At 50.9% G+C, this 24,579-nt stretch overlaps 5 protein-coding genes across 8 annotated transcripts; 3 read left to right on the forward strand and 2 right to left on the reverse strand.

The window, feature by feature from the left end:
• On the forward strand, positions 1-7,293 carry FOXG_04289 (uncharacterized protein). The gene is made up of 2 exons (XM_018382263.1): positions 1-433; positions 536-7,293. Exon 2 carries the CDS (start codon positions 548-550, stop codon positions 6,773-6,775), a length of 6,228 nt encoding a protein of 2,075 aa, XP_018238941.1. The 5' UTR covers positions 1-433; positions 536-547; the 3' UTR covers positions 6,776-7,293.
• FOXG_04290 (uncharacterized protein) lies at positions 7,206-10,289 on the reverse strand. Of its 2 annotated transcripts, none has more exons than XM_018382264.1 (4): positions 9,511-10,289; positions 8,596-9,429; positions 8,018-8,544; positions 7,206-7,965 (listed from the first exon to the last, which is right to left on the reverse strand). In XM_018382264.1, the coding sequence occupies exons 1-4, from the start codon at positions 9,523-9,525 to the stop codon at positions 7,692-7,694; spliced, it is 1,650 nt and encodes a 549-aa protein (XP_018238942.1). In that variant the 5' UTR covers positions 9,526-10,289; the 3' UTR covers positions 7,206-7,691. The 2 variants fall into 2 exon arrangements, with proteins under 2 accessions (XP_018238942.1, XP_018238943.1); XM_018382265.1 differs by having other exon boundaries at positions 8,596-9,458.
• A 108-nt stretch (positions 10,290-10,397) lies between these two features.
• FOXG_04291 (uncharacterized protein) lies at positions 10,398-15,865 on the forward strand. 3 transcript variants are annotated; one of them, XM_018382267.1, is made up of 3 exons: positions 10,398-11,402; positions 11,491-12,343; positions 12,406-12,635. In XM_018382267.1, exons 1-2 carry the CDS (start codon positions 11,261-11,263, stop codon positions 12,108-12,110), a joined length of 762 nt encoding a protein of 253 aa, XP_018238945.1. In that variant the 5' UTR covers positions 10,398-11,260; the 3' UTR covers positions 12,111-12,343; positions 12,406-12,635. The 3 variants fall into 3 exon arrangements, with proteins under 3 accessions (XP_018238945.1, XP_018238946.1, XP_018238944.1); XM_018382268.1 differs by having other exon boundaries at positions 12,409-12,543; XM_018382266.1 differs by having other exon boundaries at positions 11,491-15,865.
• A 1,229-nt stretch (positions 15,866-17,094) lies between these two features.
• Positions 17,095-23,125, forward strand: FOXG_04292 (uncharacterized protein). Its single transcript, XM_018382269.1, has one exon. The coding sequence runs from the start codon at positions 18,014-18,016 to the stop codon at positions 22,472-22,474; it is 4,461 nt and encodes a 1,486-aa protein (XP_018238947.1). The 5' UTR covers positions 17,095-18,013; the 3' UTR covers positions 22,475-23,125.
• On the reverse strand, positions 17,385-24,561 carry FOXG_04293 (uncharacterized protein; the record flags this gene model as incomplete). Its single annotated transcript, XM_018382270.1, has 3 exons — positions 17,385-24,116; positions 24,175-24,410; positions 24,477-24,561. 3 exons carry the CDS (start codon positions 24,559-24,561, stop codon positions 23,127-23,129), a joined length of 1,311 nt encoding a protein of 436 aa, XP_018238948.1. The 3' UTR covers positions 17,385-23,126.
• Positions 24,562-24,579: the final 18 nt, after the last annotated feature.

The raw sequence follows: 24,579 nt of genomic DNA on the forward strand, positions 1-24,579 counted from the left end.
GTCAAAGGTCAACGACGCAACCTCCAAAAGGTCCCTCCAACGGCTTGAGACGTGGATGGCACAACAATCTTAATCTTGCGGTGCATTTCGCCTTTGGAGAACCCTCCACTTCCTATCATTTACACGAGGCTTTTGCCATTGTCTTTGTAATCACAAACCTTTTCGTTCTCCTACATTTCATTTACCCACCATCCAATTCATTCGTTCGTTCTTCTTGTTCAGTTGCATGTGCAACTCCAACGGCTGCTCCGCCCTCCCGCTGCTTCTCCAAAGCTTCCTGCAAACCTTCCCGGACGGTCCGATAGCACATTTCAACGACGCATAATCGAGTCGAACGGTAAATTGTTGCCAACCATCAAGAGAGCGAGTTCGGCCTCGACTGGGACCCCACCGCTTCTCTGCTACAGCTGCACAGCATGTTACCGACCTTCAGGTATGAGTCTGACGTGCTCTCCCGTCTCCGGCGCATCGCACAATCATGTTTCCCCGCCACAACTGGGTTGCAAAAATAAGCTCACCAGTTTTGTCTTTTTAGGTAGTTAAGATCATGTCATCATCAAACCCCGCCTCTCCAGAGGAAGCAGTAGACGAAGCAGTGCTAGATCCTGAGCCTGAACCCGAGACTCCTCTGAAGCCTTCCGCACAAGACGAGAATGATGGAAAGGAAACGCCCAAGTCAGCACCGCCAGTGGCACATCGCGGGCGACCGCGTGCCAAGTCGACCAGGGAGCCTACACTCCTCCATGACTTCCTCCTGGGCCGGCCCTCAGCCTCGCGACAGGCTGCCGAGCGTCAACGGCGGATGAGCTTGGAAGCTGTCAAGGCCGAATTGCGCCATGAAATGAAGCAGTCTCAAGTCAAGCGCATCCAACCCCCGAACGGTGTCCGAGATCGGGTCAAGAAATGGCAGAAGGCCAATGCTGCCGCTATGGAGAATACCCCTGACGACGCAGCGACAGAACCCCCTGATATTGCGTTTGAAGATGAGGAGTTCCAGAGTGTAACAGAGGAGGATCGAGTTCGCATCAAGATGAGAAAGAAACTCAAGCGACCCAATAACAAGACGAAGGAGAGTCTGGCCACAGGAGATGAGGCTACACCTGATGAAACACCGACGACACCTACACCGGCAGCAGCGAAACCGCCGCCTAAGAAACGTGTTGTTAGCGACGAACATTGGCGGAAAAATCGAAAACATATACCAAAGAAGACCTCGCCTGCCAAAACACCTGCTCCAGCCAAAATACCGAAAGATTTTGTTTTGCGCACCGCCGCTAATCCTCGCGTCGCAAGCAGAGTCAAGGCTTGGGCGGAAATGGTTGAGATTCCGGATCCACCTGCACCCAGAAGTCATAAGTCTTCCAAGTCGGTCGGAGCGAAACCGTGGATGGATGATACCGACAGCGAGTTCATGAGTGACAGCGAATTTACAGTGAGCAATGTCACTAACAGTCGGTTCACAAAAGCGCGATCCGCCAAATCAACACCAGGACCTGATGATGGCATTCGCGTTAAACCAATCCGAAGGGGAAGGAATAATGATGATGGTATTCGTGTGAAAGCTGTCAGGACAACACTCACCGACGACGAAGGAATTAGAGTTAGACCTATGAGCGATATCTCATCCAACGCCGGAACTTCAGTTCGCACGGCAAGATTGCGGCTCAAATCTGCTCCTAGCTCGCGGAGACCTAGTATGAGTTCCGTGAAACGGGAAATGAAGAAGTCGCAGTCAGATAAATCCAAGATCGAAGTCATTGAGGATCCTTCGGAGGTATCGACAAACAAGTTTATCGAGGTTATTGAGGATGATTCGGAACTGTCTAAAACAACAAAGACAACCGACAAGTCAGGTTTATTTGGGACTGCACCAATTGAAGTTATGGAAGACGATTCGGCGATTGACACTCCGACCAAGAAGAGAAGCGTATCAGCACACAAGTCAAAACCTCGACCAAAGAGTTATCAGCCTCCCACGACAAAACAGAAGGGAAAAGAGACATGGGTGCCCGAAGAAGAATCTACAATCGAGCCCTCTCAACTTGACGGGTCAGATTTGTCTTCAAGTATTTTGGCAAAGTCAATAGCAGACATCCCTGGAGAAATCCCCTGGGGTAACTCTGCATTCACTGAACTTGATCTGCCTCTGCGAGCGCGTGGGGGGCCTCTTCGCAGCCGACCCATTCGCCCTGCTCGCCCTGCCAAGCCTGAAAGAAATACTAGCTTCAAGTCCATGCCCAAAGTCTTCAAGAAGGTGGTGGAAGGTGCCAACAAGATAATTCATGAGATGAACGAGCATCCCCCCCAAAGGGACACTGTGCCAAACAACCCTCGGAGTATCGAAAAGTGGCTCAACACTACCGTGGACCCGTTCGTCGAGGAGCCCAAGTCTGAGCCAGCTACAACACCTCTGAGCGAGCATGTCCCAGATAGCCCATCATCCCCTGAGACGGTCAAGAGTCATCGCCGCTCGTCTCGCACCGAAAAACGAAGGGTGTCGTCCTCAACTATGAGTAAACCAGATACAGCTGACAGAACTGTATCGAGCGAAAAGTTGCCTGTTACGCCGGAGCCTGCGAAGGAGCCCATCAAAGTGAAACCTACACCATCACCTGTATCAAAACCCGGGCCTGTCAAAGAAACTGTCAAGGAGCCGCCCCCGGAGCCTGAGCCACCGAAGAAGTCAACCCCAAAACCTAAATCGGAGCCCAAGCCTGAACCACAGCCCGAACCGGCCGCTGTGAAAGAGCCTGCACCAGAAGAGGTCTCGCCACTTTCCTCACCAGCTCCCTCACCAGAGCCTGAAGCCAAGACGAAACCGAAGCGGCAAGATACAAAGGCACCAACCAAAGCTCCGGGTGGTTCGGGTCTCAAGAGGACCAAAGCAACTCGAACTACATCTTCACCTATCAAGTCAAGCCCTAAGAATTCGCTCTTTGGGATGCTCAAGGAAGCCTTTACCGGAGAATCAGGCAATTCTCTTCCCAAGGTGAAGCCTTATCAGAGTCGAGAGGAACGACCTTACGATGACGAGCCCGAATCCATGTATACCGACTCCAGATACAATGATTCTCGTTATGATGACTCAAAATACGAAGGGTCAAAATATGATGATTATCACTATGAAGAGTCTCGTTATGATGACGAGCTTACATACGATGACTCAACCGAGAATTGGACTGAAACAGAACTATCAAAGGCTGAAAAGTCGAGAAGTGTCAGATCCCCGTCTCCCTTGGAAGAAAAGAAGAAGCCTCAAAGCCCAGAGCAACCACGGGAACCGATTCGGGAACCGGCGCGAGAACCAGAACAAAATCGTGATGATCGATCGGCTTTGCCGTCGGCGCGAATGGCGGGCCCTCGTCTTCCACCACCAACTCGAGGTCAATATGAGTTGTCTACAATTCTTTCTGAGGAAGCTTCCAGCGCTGTCGAATCGGAGCTTACCACTGATGTCACGCAATCCACTCTTACGCAATCCACTGGCGTAACGAAAGAGACCAGACGTTCGAACTCTCGCTCGAATTCCAAGAGTCAAGGGTCTGGCCTTAAGCGACGACTTACTCGTCACTCTGATCTTGTCTCAGTCCTCTCGCTACCCGATGACAAGAACGTCCCCAGCGCCATCACAAGTAACCGCTCAAGACCCAGTATGCGGAAAAGCCGAGGTGGGGCCACAGATGTGACAAATGACGACCTGCTCAAAGAATTTACCGAAGATGAGAGTCTCTATCTTAGAGAGTTGAAGACACTAGTCGACGGTGTTATTCCAGTCCTACTATCACAGGTCGTCAATGGCGACAACGCCACTGATCTGTTTGGCACTAGCACCCCAGTGACCAAAGCTGATGCTCTCTCGAAGTCTGTGGTGAACATGGGTGTTGCCCTAGAGAAACTTCGCATGGCTCACCGCAAGGCTCCCATTCATGATATTCGTCGCCTGGCTTCCTGGGGCCATGGCGTCGTACCCATCTACCACAAGTACCTCGATGCCTGGAGGCTGGGCTTCCAGGATCTCGTCGTTAATCTTGCTCCCGCCGCTGGATCCCCAGAAGACGAGGATTCTCTTGTCGGCGCCATGCCCAGGAACGAGTCTGGAGATATTGTTGATGCTACAGGAGAGCGTGTTGATGTGGCACACCTTCTCAAGAGACCCCTCCTCCGACTCAAGCAAATCACAAAATTCTTCAAGTGTGTCGACTCTATCCTTGGGACCAACGATACTTATGATCTCCTGAGTGACTTTGAGGACCTTCAAGAAAAGGCTCGCCGTCGACATCGAGAAGAAATGGCTCGATTGACTGACGAAGACGCGATCAACACCGATACAACCAGATCGCGAGACCTTCGAACACTTGCTCCAATGGAGGCTGTGTACATTGAGCCATCACGACAAGTCAGCGCCAAGGACTTCTTCTCTCTCGACTTGGCACATTCGAATGGTCAGCGCCTTGAGTGCCAGATTGAGTTGGTACACCGAGATAACCAGCGTTATCCTGAAGATAAGGGTGATATCCTGATCCGCGAAAATGGGGTCAAGGGTCGATCATACCTTCTATTCCCTCCTGTACCTATTGAGTTGATCTCAGCCAGGACAGGAGACGGCAACTTTGACATGGTTATTATGATCCGAGGAACGCACAACGACAGGCCATGGCACGAGCTACTCACACTCACCACCGACAACGAAGACCAAATCTTGGACTGGCTCGATATCCTTCCAGTTTCGCCTGTTCCTCCCAGAGAGCCAGAGCCAAGTATAATCGACGATGAAGAGCCATACTCACAATCTCGGATGCCTGATGTCCCAGTTGGCGTTCGAGGATCCTCTCGCAAGTACTCTGCCCAATCTCTTCGGAACTCACACTCTCGCCGCACATCTGCTGCTGAGTCTCCTCCAGCCAGCCCAACTACACCGAAGCGAGCGCTGCCAGCCAGATACCGTCCGCGATCAGCATCTCCGGTAACTCCTTCTCCTATCAAGTCGCCCGATCAGTACGATCTGCAGAGGACACCAACACAATACGACTACGGATATGAGGACAGGCCAATGACCTCGCAGAGCATGCAACCTGATCCCCTCAACATACGCAAGAGCCCAAGTAGTTCATCCTACAGAGACGATGGCGCGCCGCCACCTCCAGCTCATCGAACTTTCAGTCCCAGCCCTAGTCAACAAGCTCCTTCTAAGCCCAGGTTTTCCAAACCACCGCCTCTTGAGCCTCCCAACAGCAGCCGCGTCAAACGCCGTACCTCATCTCCGCTCAAGCACGAATACCTACCTTCAGACCAGTCATCAATCTCTGGCACTGATATCACGGGCAGCTACGAAAATACCGAGGATGACTACACCGAATCAGACTACAGCTATGATTCCTCGGACGATGATATTGAGAGCGTTGATCTCCCAGAGACTGAGCTAGGAGTTAGTATCAGAGATGAACACCCAGCTCGAGACATTATCAGAGAGGAGTTGGAACATCAACTTGAGACACTTGAAGAGGAAGGATCTCTTCACGACTACCACCAACGACATGAACTCCATGAATCCGTCGTATCTGGCTCAATTGATAGCCTGGCTCCATCAAACTCCGCCTCCCAGGCTGGCCTCCACGGACAAAAGGTTGCCCCCGGAGACAATGCTACAAGATACGTGGCTACTATTTCCAGGTGGTCCGACAAGGGAATGTGGAAGGATATTTCTGGAGGCAACCTTGAAGTCATTGTCACTCCAGGCTTAATCGAGGCGTATGTCGTGCATAGCGGAGCTGAGCAGGGAGATAAGCCCATGCTCGCACTCGACCTCACCCCGCTCGTCCTCATCCGTCAAAGCACAGCTCTCGACCTTGAAATCCGCTCATCAGTCCGATCTGACTGCCAGCTTGCCAGCTCACACGGTGGAGGAAACTTCCGCTTCCGATGCCACAACGGACCTGACTGCTACAACCTTTACATGTCTGTTCACCACGCTCGTCTCAACAACCAAAAATTCATTGAGCTTGAGAATGAAGCACGGTTCAGAAGCTTTGGTGAACATAAACCACCTCCCGACAACGATGACACAAGCAGTCGACGACGAAGCTGGTTCGGCCGTAAGAACAGCTACCGTGGTTCAGTTCGTGCGCCTGCCCAATCTCACGATGGTGCAAGCACTACTCCCTCATCTACTCTCTCCGCATCAAGCTTCCTCAAGAGACTCACTGGTCGCGGACTTCCTTTCAGTCTGGCTCGCTCCTCTGTTAACCGAAACAGCCGCTATGGTGGCACCAACACTCCTGGATCGTCATCTTATGGCGGCAACACACCTCGCTCACCCTCCATCAGTGTTGAGAACAGCGGCCGCGGCCCCGCAAGCTTTGGTACTGAAGACCTCAAGATCCGCCTACATCTCCTCGTCGCAGCCGCCAAGTGGGAGGACTTTGGCAACTGCAGACTATCCATTCGACGACCTCCTCCAGGCTGGCACCAGGCTCTTCGTGCCGACCACGGTCTGGAGAAACGTGTCACTGTCACCACGATTCCACGCAAGGACTCAGAGCAGCCAAAGATTTTGTTAGACGCGGTCCTGGGCAGTGGATGCTTCACAGCCATGGGCAGCCGTGGTATTGTATGCGGTGTCTGGGAGGAGATGAAGGACAGCAATGGCGTTGTCGGCGTCGTTCCGGCTACGGGCCCTACAGGCGGCAACGTCAAGAAGTGGTGCTTCCAGTGCGCTAGCGTTGCAGAGGCAAGCTGGGTTTTGAGGCTTGTCCACCAGGAGGTCATGACAATCTAAGCGACTCTACTGCCACCCCCTTCAACAATTTATACCTTCTCTTGTATTTGATTACAAGCACATTCACAATCTGGTTTATCCCCAGACTCATTGCATTAGTCAGTTTTCCTATTTTGATATCCCGGTGTTGCTCAGCACACCATCATTTTTTACATTTGTTCTTATTACTCTCGATGCATGGCATACGGCGAGACTTAACGATACCACATTTCCTCAAACCTTTTAATACGATTGTATATACCAATCTCGTTTCTGCGTTCACGCATCTAGACATGGGCGGATGGCGTCTGGATGGCAATGGTCTGGGCTACTGGAGAAGTCTTGGGCCGGGAGGAGTACATCAGCATGCATTTTGCAAGCCATCATGAGGAGGACGTTTGGGGTTTTGTTTTCGGCGAACATGGTAGAGGGAGCGAAGAGAGCATAGCGAGGAGAGAAGTATATAGTGGATGACAATTGAATTATATTTACACAACTCGGTCCGATGTGAACTGTTCAAGACATCACAAGTTATTATCAACTCCAGACTTAGGGTTGCTTGCTACCACTCCAGCCGAAATCATCATGGATCACAATACTGTAAAAGGCTGGTATAGAATAAACCATGAAAATGAGTTCAAGACTCATACGTAGTATTTAGTCGACCAAAACAACTCCGTTCCCCATCCCGAGACTATATAATGCCGTCGTTAACTCTGTTTGCTGCTGTATGCAGTGAGAAGTGGGATATTTTAATTGTTATACAAGAAACCCCATGTTCAAACATGCTCCTTGATGTTGTCCAATGACCCGTCTTTTTTGTAAACGAAGAAGGACCACACCGTTCTATAGACGCGTGGCAGCTAATCATCCCAAAACACGAATACAATAAGTTCAGAAGGGGGACTTTGCCCCATAAATATTGAGTGTCGTAAGCTCATGAAACGGGAGTGATAGGTTGAGGTTTACCGCCATCGACGATAATCTGTTCGTGTATACGGGCAGCTATGTCTCCGTATTCGAGACGTTTCCAAGTCTTGATACGAGCCTCGTTTGTATCGACTTCAAACAAGCGTACTCGGCGATGGTAACCACCGTAGCCGGCGTAACCGCCGAAGCCAGAGCCACCAGCGTAGCACATCCACATGGCTGGGACCTTGGTCTCGCCTTCACCCATCAAAGATAGGGAGCAGTAGTCATTGCAGTGATCACTAAAATATTGATTAGTATTTTTTCAAGATAAGATAGGAATCCAAAACTTACTGTCCTGCGCTGACCATAAGGACACCCTGCTCTACAAGGGCATCACGGAAACCAGAGTTATATATTGGGGCAGTGACTCCTTCTTTCCAGTCACCGACACGGGGTAGTTCCGGGTTAGCATACTCTGTCAAGGGAATATGAATGAAAGCGATGTCCATATGCCGGCCAGTGTACTCGTTGTGATTCTTCTTGAGGCCAGCGGCAGTCTTCTTGAACCATTCTATTTGGTTAGGTTTAACCCAGTCGTAACCAGGAAAGTTGCGCTCATCGGGCGTGTAGGCGTGCGTATCGAGAAGATAGATGGTCAGAGCAGAATGATCCGTCTTTCCACGGGCCAGGACTTCGATATAGTAATTCCCAACACCCTCGATATCAGCTGGCCCAGCAATGGAAAGAGAATAAGGAAGAGTCTCCATAATGGCCATCTGAGCCTCACGAGACATGGTTTGTTCGTCGTCGTGGTTACCGAAAATGGCAGCATAAGGAATCTTTCGCTCAATCAGGAGCGAGATGATCTTGAACATGGCCTAGATGGTGTTAGAGGCGAACACTATAATGTTAAGCCAGGCAATACTCACAGTAGGTGCATCTGGTGCTGTGTCACCGTTGACTTGGTCGCCACTCAAGACTACCAGATCGGGCTTCTCGTCGTCAAGGACTCGGCTAACAAACTCCAGTGTCCTAGGATCGGCCTCGCATTTACCGCCGTTGTAAGAATCGGGAACTGCCTCGCGACAAACACCAACTCCTGTACTGAGATGCAGATCACCGATCTGCATAATCTTGTATCGACCATCATTGCGGATCCTGGGCGTTGGCTTCTTGACCTCTCGTGGAGGACCTCGGCGCACGCTTAGCTGGACAGAGAGAAGGCTACCACCCGTGTTGAGGAGCAAAGGCGTTCCCGTCACAGCATATCCGTCTCTTGCTTCAACAGCATCATCTCCGAAAAGAACATCGAGATCCGTCACTGCCTGCTTTGAATCGCTGGCTTTCTTCTTAGCTGAGCGCTTGATCCAGATACCCGATGGACGAGATTCCCATGAGTCGTCCGTTTCTCCCTTGGGTTGAGGTTGGAGCCTGCCGACCGCAACATCCACAACAACACGATCGTCCGCAGTAAGATCCCCCTCATGCTTTCGCATGATGTACATGTATGCGCTCGTAGTCCATGTCTTGCCGAGATACAGCTCCTTATCGATTCGGTGCCATTCTTTGCCGAGGTCGCATGAGGAGAAGGGGTTAACGCTCGAGCAAGTGACTATTGTGACATCGGTGACGACCAGTCCGGGGTGGTGGGAGGGCATATAACTATGGATCGAATTGGGGAGGACACGATAATTGCGGTCGAGGAAGGCGATAACTAGAAAGGCGAAAATGGCAGCGCCAGCGAGCTGAGCAGCTGTTCGAACCTAGTGATGCAATACGGTTAGTCAACAGCCTCCTCCGGATCAATACTGATCATGAATTTACAGAGAACTTGGGCCACATACAATTCTTCGAGTCATGATGTTTTAATTATGAGAGGTCAACAGGCTGATAAGAATCGCTCTGAACGTATCCAAGTAGAATATTCAGGCCACTTCAAGTATGAACGTCCAGATAACGACGTTCGAAACGGGCATTCGGGAGTTTAATGGCAGGCCGAACTTTTCGCATCTTCTAAGGGGTCGGATCGGGGGTCCTATTGCATGATTCGTGGGGCCAAGTCGGTAATGGATATGATGGGAATAATGCGCGCGCGTCTCTCGATCAGGTTGAAGCTATTGCAACGGTCGCGAGGGTGTTCTCTGTAAGTTGAGAGGTGGTGGTTATAAATGTCGATATGAATTGAATGGGAGATGATGATGCGATCGACAGACAAATCGTGGGGACGGGAGGGGACAGTCCGTCCGTGTTAACACTAACAATGTTGGTTGTTGATGGAACAAGTGGCAACGCAAGACGACACTATTTTACGAGAGAAGTAGCGAGATAGAGCCAAGAAAAGCAAAGCAAAACACCTGACATTCACCGTAACACGGGAAAGAAGGAGCCAAGCTATCCCGCACCTTCCTGACCGTAAAAAAGGGCCAAAAGCCAAGAAATCATTCAATTGTGATACTCAATCTTTCCCCTGGTGAACCGTCAAAAAAAAAGGGTACTGTAAGGTAGTTCTATCAAGTGTGGAGCGCCCGGTTAAGGATCCGGATCTCGGGTTGCAGGGGAGTATTTGAGTTTGTGGCTCTTTAATGTCTAGAGAATCTTTTACTTGAATATGGCTATTATTTTGTTGGCATTTCTCTATACCTACCTAATGATGATTCATTAATAGAAATACATTCAGACAGTCTGTCAACTTCTTGCACATACCTCCACTTGCATAAATCTCCTGTGAGCACACCTAATAAACAGGCGTGCTCAGCTGTACAGGCCATCCTGGGGTTACATCAATAGATGCACTCTCGATATGGCCACGTGAGGTGAGGCCCTCGATTACCATCCAATACTGGGATCATGTGGCATCCATCCTAAGCAGCCCTTTCTCTGGCTAGTATTTGTCTGTGCAGGCCAGTCTATGATGCTGCAGAATGTGCGATATGGTTCGACGAGACAACCCGTACACTGCTTGAAGTACCGTTGCTCCATGAGTCGACTTGCATAAGTGAGGGTGTTATTGTCTCTGGCGCATCTTGCAATGCAATGAGACCTGATGATGCCAACGAATGCATAGTCTAGGATGGAGAGCTCTAAAAGCGGGCAACAAGAGCTTTGTCGAGCTTCTTTCAGAGCTTCGTGGCCCGTGCACATCTCCCTGTGAACAGAGGCAAACACCGTCAAGCCAATAGAAAGCACGATTGGCTTCATAACAGAGGCATCATTGGAAATAGAACAGGTTCAGTGGGATAATTGAAGCCTGATCCGGCGAGTCAAACAAAAGAATAGGCCTTGCAATTTCAGTAGTCTTCGATATCAAGTCTGCCATCTCTTTGTTTGATTCGAGATAAGATAAAGAGTTTACCCTTGGCTAATTCTAGGGGATGACGCTTGTATCACTGTGGGTCGCTCCTATCCATTCTTTGTTTGAGGCGCGGACCTTGCTTCGCCCTCATCCGCTCCATCGAAGCAACTCAGGCCTTTTCTCTTCTTTCATCAAAACATCGCAGTCTAAGTCGCAACAATCGCATATCTAGCCGTGCTTCTTCTCCGATCGTGAAAAGTCTCCTAATCATTAGTTAACGCGCTTCAATCGACTTGCGCAGCATGGCCGAATATTCGTCACTCAAGGTGCCCGAGCTGAAGAAGCTGCTGGCTGAGAAGGGTCTGCCTCAGACGGGCAACAAGGCGGATCTTATTGCAAGGCTCCAAGAGAACGATCGAACCTCCGAACCCGCTGAGAAGCCCGGTACGTGATTCCATCAGACCTGCGATCCAACCTCTCGCGCGTCGCGTCGCATCGCATCGATAACATCGGCTAATTGGATCCTTCACAGCTGAGAACAAGGAGGATGAAATCAGCTACAGTGATGACGAGGCTCCTGCTGAACCCGCCGCTGCCGCTCCTGTAGCCGCCTCTGAGCCTGTTGCTGAGGTTCCTGCCACTGAGGCTGCACCCGCCGAGGCCGCCAAGGCCGAGGAGACGACAGCAGAGAAGCCCGCGGAGACAGCGGAGGCTCCTGCTGAGCCCGAGAAGTCTTATGCCATCGGTCTACAATCCACCGCTGCCGACGACGAAGCCAAGAAACGTGCCGAACGTGCCAAGCGGTTCGGTATTGAGGAGGACGAGGACGCGAAGAAGCGCGCCGACCGTGCGAAACGATTTGGCCTCGACGAAAAGGAACTTGCTACTACTCTTGACTCGGCACTCCCAGAGCGCTCGCGAAAGCGAGGCCGGGATCGCACCACTGAAGGTGAAGGAAACCGCCCTGGGAAGCGACAAAGCCTGGACAGAAGAAACGGTGGTGGCGGTCGACGACGCGGCCGTGGTGGTCGAGACGGCGGTCGTGATGGTGGCGCCCGAAAGGAGAAGACGTCTACCAGAAGTGGTATTCTTGACGACCCAACAGAGAAGGCCAAGGCAGAGAAGCGTGCTGCTAGGTTCGCTGGAAACTAATAGTTCTCATGGTAACCAACGCGACACGAAATTTGGCAAGTAAAAAGGCTACAAATTGAGGATCGGATGAAACTGGGCAGAGCAGCAGACTTACGTGAATGGACCATTTCTACTTGTACAACATTCTTATTTTCATATTCAGGCGCAGACTATCAAGGATAAATGAATAAAGAGGAAATCGGCGTCTTCGGTTCGACCAATGTCCACTATCAATCAGAATCTTGAGGTCCATGGTAAGTTCTCTGTCTCTAGATCTAACCAGTTGTGATGAGCAGCCTTGGTAACAGTCCCGGAGAAGACAAGCCGATGCAAGGCAGCCAAATGGAAGAACAATAAAAAATCGTCAATTCGCAAGTTCTCAAACGGCTAGTCTTTGCATATAGCTTGAACCAGTCAATATCGATCCAGGTGATCAAGGATTCAACTGTCTGAGAACATACCGATCTCCTCTGAGAGAGCTTGGGGGCGTAAGGAAAAGCACAAAGGGTTATCCGGCCATACTTCGTCAATAAACATCTTACCCCTATCTCGATGTTGTGCGAACACGGTGGCCTTGCGTAGAGCAAGATTCTACTGGGATCATCCTTCAAAGTCGGAAGAATCCGCACGATCCGAATGGTTACACTTCAACTAAGGAGAAGCGGAACTTCAAGATTTTGCATCTTGTCAGACAGGACGGGGCCCGATTCAGTTTAACTATTTTTTGTTAGTCTTGTGGCCGGAACGACAAAGAGACTGTTCGGATACGAGCCGTAGATGGGGCCAAGCTGACTTGAAGCTTGACATGCATATCCACTAACACTCAACACCATGACCTTGCCTGGGTCCCACTACATATACGGCGGAATTGAGCTTCCACGGGGAGGCCTTCCTTTGACTCTAGCTCCCGAGAGACTTGTGCGCCGTTGCACGACTGCCGGTGCCGCGGCCCTGGTCTTGCGATGCCCCTATTCTTGGAGGACCACTTGGAGTGCAACTTACTTTCTCCTGATGGATGGTTGAGCTAGGAGGCCTTCATGGGGGGAGCGAAAAACAACAGAAGAATTTTCATTCTCTATCAGGAAAAGTCGCATCTCTGGCGACAGCTGAGCTTAGTTCCAGCTGGTGAGCGAAAGCCGGCCGAGTGGGAGACCACGCGATTTAAGTTCAGCGTTGATACTTCATATTGGACAGACCGATCTGAGCATCATATCTGCAGCAAAGCACGAGACTCTTTTTATCAGCCCTGCCAAAACTTCAGGATGGTCCAAGTGCCGACGATTCGTGAAAATCTGTAGCCATAGAGCAGATCGATGTTAAAGATGAGTATAGCGGAAGGGGTATACCTTGATCGGAACAATGACATGTCTGGCCCAACACTTCGGACCAAGGAAACACATTATGAATAGCTCGAAAACGTCTGGAACCAACGAGAAACAAATACTCGCGGCTGCGCTAATCCCGCAATCCCAAAGGCGCTGATGGTTTCTTCAACGACGCAAGCCACGATCTCCGTTCTCGGACGATAGTTGCAGTCTCCGAAAGGGCCCGGACAAAACGTGCAGTGGCTTCCATGCCTCAATGGCCAATGTTGGTGAGATGATGAGCAGAATAGAAGACACTATAAAGTAGAAGGAAGCGAGATAGGACCATCATCACCAACAGGTTTGATCGTGTGGTTGTCAACGTTCCCAAACGCTAAGCTCGAGCCAAGTCTCAGACAACAAGCCAATCATGAGGGCAAAACCCCTGCTCTCGCGATAAAGCAGCCCTGATCGCCGAGCCGTCTGGCGGCTATGGTTGGTAGAGGCGTCTAATCAATTGGACCACTCCGACTCCAGCGACTCCAGTTGCCGTTGGACGCTTAGAGCCCGTCGTTGTGCTCAAGTGTCTAGCCAGGCCCGCTTGATCATCGCAAGCGAAGAAATGGCTTCACAACCGAAAGTGCTGGGCTTGCGCATCGCTTCACATCACGGGCTGGCAAATATTGCAGTTTGATGAGTTGTCAATGAGGAAAAGCTGCACATCGGGGCCATTTGCATGCATTCACCGCTGCCCAAAGTAGAGAGTACTTTGATCTCGAATTCGAGTGACTTTGCAAGGGCCAAGCATCTCAGATGGCACCTTATTCGCTCGGCCGACTGACAAGCCACATGGACAGGGGGGGGCCTGGCCTGGGTGAGGCTTCACGTCTGCCGGAGTGGCCAGCCACGCCCGATCTGCCACGTCAGTGAAGGCATCTCAACTCCCAGAAATCAGGGTCACCAGCCTCAAGGATCTGAGAACCTGTGGCGGATATGGGGAAATTTATGCTGTGGCGGAGTTGCATGCTGCATATGGGATGCCTCTCTTGTAGCCACTTTTGGAAACATGTTCCCCAAATCATGCCGGGCCCTGCAGCAAGATCTAAGACTGATCCAGGTACGACATGCTAGAATTCATGGACAATCGGTGAGATATCGACGTCAAGACGCGTTTGCCGCCTTGCCAGCGCATTAACCCATTCTCGCCTTGCCACTATCCAAGCTGGACTCGCACTATGAGGTCTTCTTTCAGCCAGCCAAGCTTGCTTGAGAGACAGGGCCTAGCCGCACACACCGATCTGGGTCCATTTGGAGGCTCAAACTCTCACCGAACGTTTGGAACCTGACCTCGTGATAAGGCTGCCAGCACGTATGAGATTCCAGAGAATGCCTTGTGTCTTAGAATGACGTCGAAAACACCAGGATCGTGCGTTTCTTTTTGACTGCCGACCGTTTTACCTGGGCGTGCTGTTTTGGTCTCGTGGTGTCTTATCTCGTCCAAAGTGCCCGTCACGAGACTAACAATGCATGGCGGTGAACTTTGACTGTCTGCCTACGTTGGCCAATACGTAGACCTATATCGCGCAATCGCTCTTCGCTTCGCTCATGACTGAGCGATCCGTTCGACTAACAAGTTTTTGCTCTGCTGGATGCCGACTTTGAGCTCCCTCTTCGCCATCGCCTCTACCGAATTATAGTACCCCATGTCAATAGTTAAGGACAGGGGTCTGAGCAAGACATAGTTTTTTGCAGCGAGGATTGGCGAACGATGAGACGCATTGTGGATTAGTCGTTCACTCATCATAGACTTTTTACAAGGAAAAGAAGACATGTAGGAGAGAGGGTTATCATTATCCTGGTGTCCATTCTGACGGGTCGTGGAGTGAAACGAGAGAGTGCGAGTGCGTGTGAATCATTGGTAGAAAACCCTTGATCAGCAACCAATGGCATCGATGAGTCCTTTGGCGATTGACACTCCTCGGCGCTTTGCGTTGGGATTTTCAACGAATAGGAGGGAGGGCGAGAGACGATGTGTTCGTGTTCACGGGACAAAGCAAATTTGTAGAGCGGGATAAGGCGGGACGGGATGGCTGAACGCTGAACGCTCAAGTTGTGAGTCCTATCCCGTCTGTCGAGTATTCATGCTCTAGCATCGTGAGAGGCGTGCAAACTGCTGTCGCTATCCCAACATTCTCGCGTCTAGCATAGACGCCGCAAAAGAATGGCCCCATGAAGATGGACTCCTCTCGTGATGCTATTCTTGTACCAACTTGGCCGCTACCTTGGCTGCAGATGCAACTCATGCAGCTGGTCTGGGGCTTGGTGTTTGACCGACAGGGTGTATTTCGCCCCAGGATCTCTCACCCCGGTCAGTGACCAACGACGACCAAGTCCTGTCACTGAAGGAGTTGATTCGAGGTCTGGGACTTCGTGTCATATTGCGAAAATGGCAAAAAATATATACAATTCGAGATGAATACTGTCAGATCATCCTACGAAGGATCCGATAATGGTAGACTTTCCCCAATGCGGGGCACTTTTATAACGGGACTCGCCCGTTGGGACGGTAAAAGCTTACCCTGAATTCTAAAAATGTGAACGCCAGGTCCACTCATCGCTGGATATGAAGGTCCATGCAGCACTACGTACAAAGTTTTGTTGTTATTCGCGATCGTGATTACTCTACTCGATGAGACGAGATGAGACGATAGGTGCCTGGTGTTTGCTTACGCTCATCATATTGATTAACGGATTTGGAAGGTGAGGCTGGCTATGGGCAAGACATTTTAGAGACATGCAGACCAGATTAACCTGTGGGAGAAGAACAAAGTAAGACATTTGATATGCATGTCTAAGACATGCATATGCCTCCAACGACGTCGCATATTGTGCTGAAGAACAAGAACAATGAACAAGCGCCGTCATGTTTCTACCTCGGAGTCACGGACAGTTTCATACTCCCATCGAGATGATGATACCCTGCTCCAAACTCTCGATGTCTTCACACCCACGGCTCTGTCCTTCGGCTCCGGACATAGATTCATGGCCCCTGACTATTGAAAATCGAGACGTCAAGAGAAAAGATAATCAGTCGCTGGGAATACCATTCCTGCCCCCCCTCACACAGCTTCATCATTTCCAAAATGGGACACAACCGACATCTACACCCACCAAATGTCAGGACTATACCCTGCACCCGCATCAGTTCTTGGTCAGGCTTTTTTATATGAGAGAGGTATTAGACTATGATTCGATGCTATCTTTTTGCTGATAACATTTTATCTTTCCGTATCTGTGCACTCCTTTCTTCTTGTTTACCCACCCTTTTGTCTCTCCTCTAACATCTCGGGTTATAGAAATCCAAGATTGGTCCATGATGAGCGGCCATCGGCCCATCCCTTTCTGGTCCACTCTACTAACTAACTAATGTCAACGGTCCAGCCCAGCCCAGTTCAAGGTTAACCAGTCGTTTAAAGATATCCTTCTCTCATGTTTCCGTCCCTGTCTCTCTTTTTAAGAAGCCCCACTATGGATAGCCCACACCAAGGGTCCTTCAAGGCGACCAGGATTGGGAGTGCAAATCGCTACAAGGGTGTGATGCCCAATCACTGCGTCAAGATGCCATGAGGGCTTTCTCATAGGATAATATGGATATGCACCCCGAAGGAGGGAAGGCGGCGCAGTAGCACGCTTGAGTTAATGTGCTCCGCAGCGACGGGTACTACAGCTGCAGCAGTATTTTTCTCTCGCTGACCAAACGGATGACTCAAACTTGGGGAGGGTTTTATCGCATCGCATCGCATCGCATTGCATCGCATGGCATGGGCGGACTCCACGCCTGAGATGCGATGCCTGGCAAGGCAATGCCTGCAACCTCCCAGGCCAGACCAGGATTGGGAGAAACGCCACAGTCAGAGTCCTCCATCCTCTCCTCTACCAAGCATGTACCTCTGCCCATCCGTCAATGTATTCATGTACCAGATGTCGTCGTCCACTCATGATGATGGCCCCAGAAAGGTCGTCCATTGCCTAAATACTACCTGTACCTAGTTATATGCTCCCGTTTCCGTCTCGGCCCTCCCCGCTGCTACCATCTCTTCTTGACTTACTTACTTTTCTTACCTTATCATATCTATACCCATTCGCTCTCTAGTTTTGCCACTGTCTTGTGTCTTCTTGTCTACCATTGCATTGTCTCTCATCTCTTAAACTTCAACTCATCTAATTACCCTTTCCCCTTCCTTGTCCTGTCTCACTTCCTCCACTTACACTCCAACCTTGAACAACACTACTGTACTAAAGCCCGCACCTCAAACACTCATCACATCAACCGAAGCGCCAGCTCTACCGTCAACCAAACTTTTAGACGCGGGTTCATCCCACAGCCCACACCATCACCCAACGAACTAGGCCTCTTCGAGCTGATAAATTTACCCACACCAATTCTTAGAGTAACGATTCCCCTCCACACTAATAACGACGACTCTACCTCGCTCTCCCGATTCACGGTCTCGGTCACTTTTCTTTTTTGACTTTCATATATATCATACACCCATTCAGAACCTTCCCGGCGAAATATGGGATTAAGTATACGAAATCGATCCTGAAGAAGGTTGGAAGATGGAATCTTACAGATTGGGGTCTGGTATCCCGACCAGGCCCTCGGAGCCGTCTCGCATAAGACGGCCTGGTCCGGGAATGACAATGGGAACTGAACCTGGAGTTACCTCAAATGCTCCTAAACCACTCAACAGATCAGGAAGGAGGGAAGAGATTCCACGACCATTAACGAAGCCCTCTTCCATCTCACGTCCATCAGCAAGGGCTCCTCAACCTTCTACTACCCGGCGACCATCAATTCCTCAACCTGTGCCACGACCTAGCCTTAATCATCAAGCCCAATCATGGGGTTCTTCTTCTACTTCAGTATCCACACGATCAACTGCCAACCATCGTGGAGGTTCCGGATCATCATCATCAGCCCAGTCCATGGACAACCCAAGGTCTAACCCAAACGTTCTGCGTAGGAAGAAGTCATCGTTATCCGGCGATGTCAAGACGACACGGACTGGCTCATCTCGGACAGACTCTTCTTCTTCGTCCCAGCATAAGCGCCAAGGCTCACTCGACCCTGCTTTCGGCTTCCATCTGGATAGAGAACTTACCAGCAGTCCTGCCGAGATTCAAATTGCTGAGGTTGTAGAGGTAAAGAAACCTTCCAAATCACCAGTGATCTACCCAGAACTGGACCGCTACCGCAACATTCGACGTCCTTCTGACAGCTCGGATAACCGCATCGAGGTTCCGTTCCGGTTAGCGACACACGATCTTCCACCTCCAACTCCAGCCAGCCTACTGTTCTCCGGAACTAGTGGAAGCCCATCTACTAGGTTCTCCGAGTCACCTGGACCAGGATCGTATAGTCGCGACACCACTCCAACCTCAATTGCTTCTCAGTCTCCTGGTCTTGTTGCACCTCTTCGCACCCAGAACAAGAACCGACTACAAAGCCCCATCCTCAACAGACCTCCTGTGACACGAAGAGCTGGTGGAAGTTTCCCTAACGAAGTTGATGCCATTACCGTTGATCCTCATGGCCTCGCAGCTGTTAGAGAGTCCCTGACTTCATCCTCGTCGAACTCTACTGTTCGAGAAGCCACCATCAAGAAGAAGACCAAGAACCTGCCTCCTCCACCACCCAGTCCTCCACCACGGAAATCATCGCAGTACTTTCGTGAGGAGACATCGTCGCCCAAGTCGGTGCGCAAGGTATCAAGACCTGTTTTGCGATCCCCTTCCCCTGAGAGAAGTGCCCAATCCTCCGCCTCCCCAAGAGCCGTGCCCCCTTCACGACCCAGCAGAGATGGCACCCCCGACATGCAATCTCAACTGTTCAACCCCATGCCGGTCATTCACAGCAATCTTTCCACTCAATCCCTCCCAACAACCGAAAGACGAGGAAGCGAATCTGCTGCTACAGCAGCTTTGTCGCCCCCGAAGCCACAGTACACTCATGGAGGTCGAACAGCATCGACTTCACAGCTCCCCATCAAAGGCGAATTGTACGCTCAACCGGCAGCCAAGGCAACAGCCGAATCGAAGAAGGGCAAGGGCCTCGAGCCACCTCGAATGACAAGCACACCGAGTCCTAATGTGGCAACCTCTTCATTCTCACGCTTCCCGTTCTTTAGTCGTAAGAAGCACGCCAACGGAACACAAGCCGAGAAGAATGAGAAGGAAAAGAAGACTCTTCGCAAAGGTCCTGTAGCTGGCACAGGCCATGAAGGTTATGGACGCATTGGTGCTTCCAAGAGACGCAGTGGCAGTATCAGCAACATGACACGCAATTCTCCTGGTAGTCAGACAACTCAGGAACCCCGTTCTAGCAACGATTCCTTCTTTGCAGATCGGGTCAACCCAGTGGTCATCGCTGGAGGTGCAATTATCGAGAATAGAAATGCAAGCTCTGAAATCTCTCGGAGTGTAAGCTCCCAAAGCTTGGCGACCGAGGAGTCGAGGTTCGGAAGCTCGCAGTCATTGGCAACTTCTCAAGATCAGCCTCGAAACACTTTGTGGCCGTCGCCCATGTCACGCACTCCACACCCAGCCTTTAGTGCTCGCCGCCCATCCGAGAGCAGCGATTCTGAAGGCCCTACAATGAAGTCGACTTTGGCTTTCCGAAGATCTGTCCATCGTCTCCGATCTTCGCCGGATGACCCCCTGAAGCTGCCTCAGCCTATCAACACGTCAGGTTATGCATCGTCGCCCATGACAAGCTTTGATACCAGTGTCATGTCTGATGAGTCCCACTTCGAACTGCAACGGGAGATTTCTCACGAGGCCAAGTCTTCACACCCTGCGCCCAAGAAGCTTGTCAAGAGGCCGCGATCTCCTCGAAAGTGGAACTTGTTTGGAAGGTCAACCCAGACCCAGCAGCCTAAGCAGAGCGAGAAGGTCTCTGCCACTGTCAAACCAGTGGAGAAGAAGCCCCTTGCCTTTTATGCCATGATGGATTCGTCAGAACAAGAGGACAGCGAGCCGATGGACATTCAAGATGTCTTGAGGTTTGCCGAGGTTTACGGAAAATCACCTAGTGTTGGTGGTACTCCCGAGCTTTCGCAAGGCACACCAGAGATGCGATCGTCAACCAACTCTCCGGTACGGCCTGCAGAGCCAGCTCAACCCCCAAGGCGGGAGAGCGTCGAGATGAAGACCAAGCCTCGGCTGCCTGTACCCCAGCAGACTTTGATGTCCAAGAAGCCTACTCTACAGCCTCCGTCAACAAGCACCACTGCTGGTCGACGAAGCCGACTTCCTCAAGTCGGAAGAATCCCCAAGGTTGTGAGTAACCGTACTGAACATGTGTCACCTATGAGCTTTTCTAGGCCTTTCAGAGCTAGCATGCAGTTGGCGCCTGAAAACCTTGAGGTCTATGATCCTGAGTCAATTGCCAAAGGTCCCTCACCTTCCAGGCCTTCGACTCCTGTTCCTGATCTGACTACCGATGGTTCAACAGCAGGAAGCACCAACAACCTCTCATCAAGAGACTCCAACCCTCCTGCTTTGAGCCGAGTTGAAAAGGAGTTCTTGGCCTTTTCGCCTCGCAAGGACTCCGAGGGAACCATTGGTACATCTAGCTCAAGCTGTTCTGGTATTCTTGCTTTCTCTGGCTCTACTGCCGTGATCCCACAGCCTTATGACCCCCCCGCAGAAGATGAGGTGTGGGATGAGTATGATGATCTCCTTGGAGAAGATGCTGGCAAAGCACTTCCCTCGGCAACTTCTTCACGAGGTACACCGTTCCATCTTGAGACTTACGAGTCGAAGCTGGCTAGCAAGGAGAAGCCCTTGGAGTCGCCGACGATTGTCTTCGATAAGAAAGCAAGCCGACAATCCAAGGCAACAACCATCTCCAGCACTTGCAGCGCTGATATGACTGAACGCCTTCGAGCGGCTTTCCAACCTCACCCAAGCCCCAGCACTCCCTTCTCAGTCTCCAAGTTTGTTTCGGGATATGAAGACCGCAACACCAACACTGAGGCGCCTGCAACTGGTGAGGTATCTCGACGAAGCAGTCGTTCTTCCCGCAAGACGAGACGATCTGATGCCAGCTCCTCTTCGGAGGATGGGTCACCACTCGCACAAGTCAACCTCAGGGTTGGTTCAATGACGGTGAGCAAGTGGCTCACCTTCGGGCATGTTCTCTTCAGTGACGTTCGCCATGAACTGGTTCCTGTTGAGGGATCACTGAAGAGGCACTCAATCCTTGTAATTGATGGCCTTGGTAACGATGACTGGTCATTCTACGCTGCCGAAACATACCCGGCTGCTACCTTCTTCAACCTGTCTCCTCGCGCTCCTCTTCCAGAAGAACTCAAGAGTTCGTCTTCAAGCTTCCCTCTCAGCCCTCCAAATCACCATCAGATCCAATACGTCTCTCACCTCGACAAGTTCCCATTTGCCCCTCAGAGCTTTACAGCTGTTGTGTACCGCTTCCCTGTCGCAGCTCCTGAAGCATACTACCGCAGCATCCTCACTGAAGCTCGGCGTGTACTGAAGCCAGGAGGTTTCATCGAGCTCTCTATTCTCGATGTCGACCTGAACAACATGGGCAACCGGGGCCGACGTACAATCCGCCGTCTCAAAGAGAGGATCAATGAGAAGACGCCTGATACTAGTCTTGGATCAACCGCGGATCTCATTGTTCGTCTTCTGGGCAAGGTTGGTTTCACTACCATCAAGGCAGCACGAGTGGGTGTGCCTGTCGCGAGTTCGGTCACTCGCTCAGACAGCAAGGCCGACAAGGGTAAGGCTACTGCTGAGAAGAAGAAGGACCCGCCGAGTCTATCCGAGATGATGAGCGACAACAGCCCCCTGGCGGATGAGGGCATCACCAAGATGGTCAGCCGCGTTGGCCGATGGTGGTACACACGATGCTACGAAAATGCAGCTCAGAACCCCTCTGGAAAGAGCATCTGGAGCGATAAGTCTCTGCTCTCTGAGTCTGAAGAGCTCGGTACAAGCCTGAAGCTTATGGTCTGCTGCGCTCGGGCTCCTCTTGAGCGCATCACCAGTGTCTAAGCACTCAACACAACACATTATTTTCTTCCTCTACTTTTCCTTATCGGTCACAACATTGCGCAAGATACGCAAGTTTAATTGGAAAGCATTACAGGTTGGAAGATTCCATGCGGCGCAAGCCCATTCCTCAGAAAAAGAGGCTATACCACAAGATTGAACCACGGAAAACAATCTTTATTTCATTTCGTTCCTCTGCAACAGAGGCATAAGTTCTCTTTTACTTGTTTAGTTAATCTTCGGTGCCGCAGGTCGGGTTAGACCACGCACTGGATGCACTGGTATTTCAAGCTAAGGGCCAATTTTTTTTTTTTTGGGGGGGGCGGTTCTTAATATGGGGGAAATGCTGGACATTGCACTCCGCAGAATTTGGAAATGGAGTGCATAGGATTGGGGAAAAAAGAAAGACGGAATAGGAATGATTATGAAATCTTGATGATTGAATGTGAGGAGGAGATACGACTTGATATTTGAGCATGTTGCATAGAGATACCCATTCATGCTTTTGGGAGCTAGAACGAGATAGCAAGCGGCATTACTGTTCTTCCACTCTGATTACATTAGTTGCTTCGTCTATTGTTTGCTTTATACATGTCTAGACTCTATAGATCTAAAAGTCTACTATACAGATTGTGTTGTACAAGATTCATGAACATCATTCAGTTTTCGTTGGCTCATTCTCCGCCGTGCCCTCAGCTTGAGTAGTTTCTTCAACTTCTGGGTTGCCCTCAGCTTCAGAAGCTCCCTTATCCTCAAATTCACACTCAACTTCAGAAGAACTCTCCTGTGTAGAGGACTCAACTTGCGAGCGTATCTGGCCAACAGGCCACCGCCTGAGAACAGCTACAAACCCACCACCGGTGACTCGCTCACCCACCTTGGGTCGCATCACCTGCACTGCAGCGCCTTCAGGGTTTTCTCTAGGAATAACGGTTTTGACATCCCACTCCTTGCCGCCACCAGTATCAAGAACACCGTCAGCCGTGGTCGAAACCTCAAGCTCAATAACCCTCTCAGGGCGCATGGGCTGGCCTGTGCGAGCAACCCAAGTTTGGAAGTCGGCGATTTGGCTAATAGAGGGTGTGAAGATGACAAGAAGGCCGTTGGGGTGGAGGGCCTGAATAACTTGAGTAGCATGGTCGTGAGCGGAAGGAAGGTCAAGGATTGCATGTGACAGGAAAGGCTGGTTATCCGTCTCAGCCAGGCGGGATGAGATATACTCGTCTATGGAGCCGACATGGAAGTCTATAGTAGGGAAGTACAAAGAGCGGCGGAAGTGGCGAATCAGTTTATGTGCTGCGCGAGAGTGTTTAACGTTCCGGTCAAGGGTATGTAACACGGCGCGACGACTGGACCGGTAAGAGTCGAGGGCAGCCTGGTCCTCTTCGGCAAGATCGAGACCAAAACCGTCGGTCCTGTAGCGTGCCGTGCAGAGGGTGTTTCGCAGGCTAGGAGGTACAGCTGGATTTGCTGCATGAAGAGCACGAGCGAGGTGTAGCGTCAAGCTCCCCATTCCAGTACCAGCCTCAAATATCTCAAACGGCTGGGTTGGATGATTGGGATCCGCGTCATGTTCTTCTTCACCAGGCCGGGAAAGGTTTAAATCGAGGAGCGACACGATGGTATTCGCATGATGGGGATATATCTAAGAGCCAATTCCATATAAGTAATAGCGATTGAGTTCAATTGGCACTGTATCGTACCGGTGTGGCCTGTCGCGGGCTGTTAATGATGTATGAAGCCAAGGTCGGCTCGTGAAGAGTAACAGGACGTCCCGAGCTATCATTCAGAACATCAAGCACCTGGCGACCAATGAGCTCGGACGAATTAATAGAGGCACCATAACCAAGTCTTATTTTCGTATCGGCGCGAAGAGGAGACGTAAGATGCCATTTGGGAGCTTTAATGCCCTGTTGGCGCAGGAAGAGAACATCATTTTCTGGAGGACCGTGGGGTTAGCATCCATGATGAGACTTTGGGGGAGCAAAGGCGGGAATTGACTTACTTTGGATGGTGCGCGATGGAGAGTAGAAGCGTTTCAAGGGGGTAGAAGAGAGGCCCGCAAGGGCTGAAGGGTGGGATAGGCGCATGATGGGGCTTTGAGCGGT

Source organism: Fusarium oxysporum, chromosome 4, assembly GCF_000149955.1.
Source record: "Fusarium oxysporum f. sp. lycopersici 4287 chromosome 4, whole genome shotgun sequence".
In the NCBI taxonomy this organism is placed as follows: Eukaryota; Fungi; Ascomycota; class Sordariomycetes; order Hypocreales; family Nectriaceae; genus Fusarium; species Fusarium oxysporum.